At 32.0% G+C, this 6,799-nt stretch overlaps 2 protein-coding genes across 2 annotated transcripts; both read left to right on the top strand.

Moving 5' to 3' along the window:
- The first annotated feature begins 486 nt into the window (after positions 1-486).
- Positions 487-3,765, top strand: Cabp1 (Protein disulfide-isomerase A6 homolog CaBP1). Its single transcript, XM_070300440.1, has 6 exons — positions 487-660; positions 936-1,129; positions 1,205-1,429; positions 1,565-1,771; positions 1,860-2,185; positions 2,509-3,765. Exons 1-6 carry the CDS (start codon positions 612-614, stop codon positions 2,825-2,827), a joined length of 1,320 nt encoding a protein of 439 aa, XP_070156541.1. The 5' UTR covers positions 487-611; the 3' UTR covers positions 2,828-3,765.
- A 1,435-nt stretch (positions 3,766-5,200) lies between these two features.
- On the top strand, positions 5,201-6,187 carry Mrps14 (mitochondrial ribosomal protein S14). Its single transcript, XM_070300256.1, has 3 exons — positions 5,201-5,372; positions 5,455-5,592; positions 5,877-6,187. The coding sequence occupies exons 1-3, from the start codon at positions 5,298-5,300 to the stop codon at positions 6,060-6,062; spliced, it is 399 nt and encodes a 132-aa protein (XP_070156357.1). The 5' UTR covers positions 5,201-5,297; the 3' UTR covers positions 6,063-6,187.
- Positions 6,188-6,799: the final 612 nt, after the last annotated feature.

Genomic DNA, 6,799 nt, shown 5'->3' with positions numbered 1-6,799 from the left:
ATTACAAAAAGCATATAAACGATACATGATTAATTGCAGAATAATAAACAGCTTATTACAGAATAATAAAATATGTATTTATACCTGGTGCATACCTGGTGAAATAATATCGTCGTCATATTTTCAACGTACTTTGGCGTGGCGTATGAAGATTTCGATCGAACCCGATCGCCCGAAGACGAATCTTATTTTTACCAGAATCGCGTATAAAATCGCGAAACTCTACGCAACGTTTACGTTATGACAGACACTTTACGCAGCACTTTTGATAATCTCGTTAATTTCGTACGGCAGAATTCAGTTTTAGGCAATTAATCGCGAAAAATATCGGAGTACGAGTCGACGGGACGCGCACTTTTTAACGACCTATCTATGGCGGACTTCAATCTATCGAAGAGCAATATTGCGATTCTCGAAACGACCTCTATCGATTGTCGTCCGTCAATGGCCAACGAACCAATCAGAACGGTCCACGAAACGTTCGGTATCGGTGGGATGCCGCCAGTGCATCCCGAGAACTTTATATGGAGGTGACATAGTGCGTACGTGTAACGTGTAGTTCGTGTGCTTCTGTGCTTTGCTATAACGGAAAAAGTGAATGACTTTTAGCGATGTCTCGAGTCGTTTGTGAAGTCCGCAGTAAAATGTTGGGGCTTTTAGGTGAGCGATAAACACGCACCTCTTGTTAATTGCCGGCTCGATGATGCCGGCCGCTCTGCGATAATTTTTGACATTGCGATCAGTAAATTTGACGAGTTATCACCCCGAGCTTTGTATGGATGATATTGCAACAAGTGTTTCTTGTTAAATCCGGTTTCGTTAAAGCTTCGTAATTCCTGCGCGTTTTTTTAATTCTTACATGTAATTCAAAGTAATTATGTGAGAATTTTCATATACATCTGAGATAATACATCAATGTTTCTTTTTCCTTTTAGGTTTTTTGCTGCTAGTTACTGGGGCGAATTGCATGTACGCGTCCAATTCAGCCGTCACCGATCTTAGGCCAAATAATTTTGATAATTTAGTCTTAAATAGCGATCATATTTGGATGGTTGAATTCTACGCGCCATGGTGTGGACACTGCCAACAGTTGACACCAGAATATGACAAAGCAGCTACCGCATTGAAGGTGATCCCTATCATATTCTATTATTGTTTTTTTCTTTTTTTTAAGTACATTGACTTATTTACTGTATTCTAACAGGGTATAGTAAAAGTTGGTGCGGTAAATGCTGATGAACACAAGTCTCTTGGGGGTAAATATGGCGTTCGTGGTTTTCCAACAATTAAAATTTTCGGACTTGACAGTAAACCGGAAGATTATAATGGCCCGAGAACCGCAGCTGGTATTGTTGATGCTGCGTTAAATACCGTCAGTCAAAAAGCTCGAAGAGCCTTAAGTGGCAAGAAGGCAGAAAGTGATTCTAAGGTAAACTGAAATTAATTGTTTGAGATTTAGATATTTATAAAGCGTATTTAAATAGATAATGAGGTATATAAATAAATAAATAAAAAATAGTTTTTAGTGATGACATAGGGTTAATCTGAATATTTACTTATGCAGAGTAAAGATTCCAAGGATGTAATAGAATTGACGGATGAAAACTTTGACAAAACCGTTTTGAATTCTGAGGATATGTGGTTAGTTGAATTTTATGCTCCTTGGTGTGGCCACTGTAAAAATCTGGCACCTGAATGGGCAACAGCAGCCACTGAGCTGAAAGGCAAAGTAAAATTAGGAGCTTTGGATGCTACTGTAAACACATTGAAAGTAAGATACATACTTTACTAATATTTTTTTTTTTTTTTACGATATAATCAATTTAACGCAATTATGTTCTAACTTATTAATGTTACAGGCTAGTAAATATGAAATCAAGGGTTATCCTACCATCAAATACTTTGCACCAGGTAAAAAAGACGCTGATTCGGTACAGGAATATGACGGCGGTCGCACGAGCGGCGATATCGTTAACTGGGCGCTCGAAAAATTAGCGGAGAATATCCCAGCGCCAGAAGTGATTCAAATTACGTCCGAGAAGAACTTGAGAAATGCTTGCGAAGACAAACCAATCTGCGTAGTCTCTGTTCTACCCCATATCCTAGATTGTCAATCTGATTGTAGGAACGATTACTTGAAGATTCTGCATAATCTCGGAGAGAAATACAAGAAGAAGATGTGGGGGTATGTATAGCAAATTCATATTCATTAATCTTAAAATAATCCAAAATTGAATCTGTTTTTTTATATCTGAACATGATTATAGAACTGATTTCTTTTTTATTTTTACATTATAATCATTATAAATTTTATTTTATATTATACTAAACAAGTGTAAGATATACATATAGTAACTATTTTTAATATAAATCTTGAATAAAATCTGTTTTTCTGAATATTAAACTTTTTGGTAGAAACTGCAATGAAACATCCATTACATTATATACATTTCTAATTTGTATATAATAAATAATTAGTACAAAATTATAATTACTTTTCTCATATAGATGGGTTTGGTCCGAAGCTGGTACTCAACCAAACATTGAAGACGCTTTAGAAATCGGAGGTTTCGGTTATCCTGCATTAGCGGCTGTCAATATCAAAAAGATGAAATACTCCTTGCTGAAGGGCAGTTTCTCATATGACGGAATTAATGAATTTCTACGAGATTTGAGTTATGGCAGAGGTGGTACTGCACCTTTGAAAGGTGCTCAATTACCTGTTATTTTCGAAACAACGGCTTGGGATGGCAAGGACGCTGAACCTCCGCAAGAGGAAGAGATCGATCTTAGCGATGTTGTTCTAGATGAGAAGGACGAGCTATAATTTATTAAGAGCCGGTTAAATTCTTTTTAGAAGAATTTTCCACATGTGAAATGCATTGTTTCTATATAAAGCTGATTAGAAACATTAATCGTGAATCGCAGTATAAACTTCACTCGCTCGGAAAATTTATTTTGTGTCAGATTTAACATCTGTACTTGTAAGATTCTACATCGATTCAATAATTTCGTGATAAAACTTATGGTACAATGATAAAGAGCAATTCCATTATTTGATGATTTTTGTACGAAGACTTAATATAATATATATATACACGAATAGTTATTTGTCGCTCTGTGTCTCTAAGAAAAACTAATTCTCAGGTGCAATTATCCATTTTTATAAAAACACGTGTTTGATTAATTCTTCCATCTGAAAGCCAATTTTAATCAATTTTCAATAAAGTTTTATATTGAGTTGCTTTAGTAAATTTAAACTAGTCTAAACTCGGCATAAACATATCCATACAATTCTCATATTCTCATTGTTTTCTATGTGTTTAAATAGAGAAAAAAGAAAGGATTCTTAATATAAAAAAGGAGTTCGGAAAAATATCGTGTTATGATGCATTTATTAGCCTGCTTATTTTTATGAAAAAGTAGGTTATTTAAAATACACATAGTTTATGTAAAGTCGTATATAGTTTCCTATTTGTAATAAATATACATAATACATTTACATGTATACTGTTTCTATATGTTTTTTTTACGAGCTTAATATACACTGATAGCTTAAGAAAAAAATTTTCCAGCTTGCAAAACTATTAAATGATTTTCCCTGTAGTGGGACCAAATTTGGAGATTGTAAAGTTCAGTCTGTCATTATAACACATGTTAGTCTTTTTACACTTGTAGAAGTAATATTTTGTAATATTATGTTTATTATCATCTAATTAAAATAATAACATTCTATAACGAGAGTCTTCCGTCACAAGCAAAATTGATATATATTGTTTATTACTTCTACAAATAATACTTATGTTAAAAAAATCATTTTTGACAAATGTATATATATTCGAAATGTAAATTTTCAGTTTGTAATCCAATCTGATCTTTTTCAATAATTATAATAAACAGTTATTTCTGCATTGATTGCTGTAAATGCACTTGTGTAATTTATAAAAATTAATTTATTCTATTATTACATGTATAAAAGGTAGTACAAAAACAATAATCTTAATGTTTAATAGTTTTCTACTTGGAGATCATAAAACTGCCATTAAGTTCGTATAAAACTTAATTTAATTACTGTTAAGTTCATATAAAAATACTGATATCCTAAGTGAATGTGTACTCACTTATGTACTTATAATATAAACATATAAACTTGTTTTCTCAGTCTTTCTCTTACTGATTTAACGATGCATTATTTGACATGTCATTTAATGCATCATTTGAACTGCGATAAAGTGGCATATTGTTAGTATTGTCACTAACAGTACACACAGAATTGACTTCTGTTAGTTCTATAATATCATAAGTCTGATCTCTCTTACATATGTATGGATACAATATAAATATATAATATGTTATAGTACTGAGTATAATTATACCTAAAATTATTGCAATTATTCCCCAAGCTGAAACGCCAAGTTTACGAGCTGGAAGTGAATCTGATGCGCTTGTGGATGCTGCTGTCTCTGCTAAATTCTGATTGTTATAATACTTGGCTGGTGCGCTATCATAGTCACTGCCATGATAATTATGTTCTGTCTTATAACTTTGCCTCGAGTTCTGTGAATATACTACTCCACTTTCAGCTACGGAGAGGGTTGCTGCACATAAACATTTTTATATCATTAAATATTAAAAATTGTTATGACAGAAATATACATAATATTAACACTGAATAAAAGAGATAACGATTATAATTAACATAATGGCAATAAAAACAAAGATATAGCATTTCAATCTTTAATGTAAGAGCTTGAAATTTGAAAATTTTTATTTCATTTACAAGAGATTATTAGAAGTTTTAACCGTTTTAATATACACTTACCAATAACCAGGATAAAAGCAACAAAATACGTTGTCTTCATAGTATTTGGATTTATTTATCTGCAATTGACTTTATTATAAATGTGTAAATGAGGTTTTTTTCGTTATTTTATCGTTAATGCAGGCAGAAATAAGTAACAACTATTCAGAAATCACAACCACAAAATGTGGTTTTTTTTTAGCGTGCCGCAAACAAAAGAGATATACAAATACAACATTCCACAGCATTCCCTTCCTAAAGAGAAATTTTAAATATCCCTGCCAATATACCGTAGGGAATTTATCTGATGAGAAATGTTTTTAGCTCAGGTAGTAAATATAAAAAGAGACGGAGATCCTTCAAATAGAACTAGAGATTATTCAGAATAAAGAAATCTTTACTCTTTGTGTCATTGTGTCCTGATTGGTCAATCAAACGCTTCGAAGCATTTCTAGCGTCTTCTCCACCGCAGCCAGAAGCAGCTGATCTGATTAACATGGCGGCGTTAAAAGGATGCATTTCGGCTATCTGCAATGTTCTGCCGAAAAATATCAATTTATTAGGATATAGTGTAAGCGCAACAATATATCATCAATACAATCTTGTTAATAAACTATATATTCTCAATATTTAATTACACATTTTTTATACAGTTTCAGCAAGTACGAAACTTTGTTGGCTGCAGACAGTTGCGCGACAGAAAGCGTAGAAGATGGGCGAAGCAATATGCTGAAGAGCGATTACGTTTGGTTGCCTTGAAACGAAATAATATCTTACCAAAAGAGATAATAGTAAGTGATAATAATAGAAAGTAATGATTCTTCATTTTTATAAATAATATATTTATAGTTTCAATCATTTGTGAGTTAAAAATCTGCAAAGTACATGATTTACATGTAACGTATTGATATATAACTTGTTACGTATGATTTTCGTACGTTGATACGCATGATTTTGACATATTAATGTTCTACTAGTTACAACAATATAATACATACTGCTCTGTATAATCTATTTATATGCAATTTATATTGCAATTGCCTGAATAATTAAAACAATATAATGATATTTCTAGACACTCGCTGGAAAACAAATAGATGAAACAATTCCTAGACAGACTGCTCTGAGACAATTGACGCCAAGATGCGTGGTTACTTCTCGAGGTCGAGGTGTTGTGTTTCGGTGGAGATTATCGCGATTCATCTTCCGTGATTTGGTCGACTACAATAAAATGGCTGGAGTACAACGTGCCATTTGGTAGACTAATGTACCATCAATATCAATTATATATTATATTTTCATTATGTTCGAATATTAATGTAGTATAAATAATACACAAATCGGGATGTAAATAAAATTTTAGAAAATAAAAATTATCTTATTATATTCTTCTGGCTTTACTTGTTGGTTGATTTAATATTTTTAAAAAATACTGAACTTTTTCTTTTAAACATTTTATCACATGTGTTAAGAGAAATTCTTTTTTACATTTAAAAAAATAACTATATATTTTTTAATAATACAATTTAAAAAATTTTGAATAATTTAATTAACTGTTGAATTAATTAATTAAAAGAAAAGCTAATGTATTAATTGTCAGGCGTGTATTAGACCGCATCAAAATTATATTAATCGCTGACTATTAATGATTGCAGCTTGTAGGTTCTATTTCAATATTGATTTCAATTATTCGATTTTACCTTACGCATTTATATTTTTCATAAAGAAATCGATTCATAGATATGCGCGCTGCATGTAAGTTTCACTGTTTTCCTTCATTACTCATATCTCATTTATTAGTACATTTCTCATAACAAGTCGCATGCTTGAATATTTTATCAATCCTAACACCTAATTCGCTCTCGTGCAATCGCTTATCTCGTCTCATCAAAAAACGCGAATATACCACACTAATCTAAAGATTGTAAAATGTTGTTTAGACAAATCTGATACAGCAATCGTAGTGCGAAATACAATGACACGAAAAATGCGCGTTTT

Source organism: Polyergus mexicanus, unplaced genomic scaffold, assembly GCF_030449975.1.
Source record: "Polyergus mexicanus isolate NDT 795.1 unplaced genomic scaffold, iyPolMexi1.0 SCAF_8, whole genome shotgun sequence".
Taxonomy (NCBI): Eukaryota; Metazoa; Arthropoda; class Insecta; order Hymenoptera; family Formicidae; genus Polyergus; species Polyergus mexicanus.
Note: the sequence above shows the minus strand (reverse complement) of the source record. Positions and strands in the feature narration are given on the sequence as shown.

Bases quoted from the DNA above. Each gene is read 5' to 3' on its own strand.
- Mrps14 (XM_070300256.1), top strand. From the start codon at position 5,298: ATGGCGGCGTTAAAAGGATGCATTTCGGCTATCTGCAATGTTCTGCCG. The intron at 5,373-5,454 runs GTAAGCGCAACA...TTTTTTATACAG, and splicing joins TCAATTTATTAGGATATAGT to TTTCAGCAAGTACGAAACTT. The intron at 5,593-5,876 runs GTAAGTGATAAT...TGATATTTCTAG, and splicing joins TCTTACCAAAAGAGATAATA to ACACTCGCTGGAAAACAAAT.
- Cabp1 (XM_070300440.1), top strand. From the start codon at position 612: ATGTCTCGAGTCGTTTGTGAAGTCCGCAGTAAAATGTTGGGGCTTTTA. The intron at 1,130-1,204 runs GTGATCCCTATC...GTATTCTAACAG, and splicing joins AAGCAGCTACCGCATTGAAG to GGTATAGTAAAAGTTGGTGC. The intron at 1,430-1,564 runs GTAAACTGAAAT...TTACTTATGCAG, and splicing joins AGGCAGAAAGTGATTCTAAG to AGTAAAGATTCCAAGGATGT.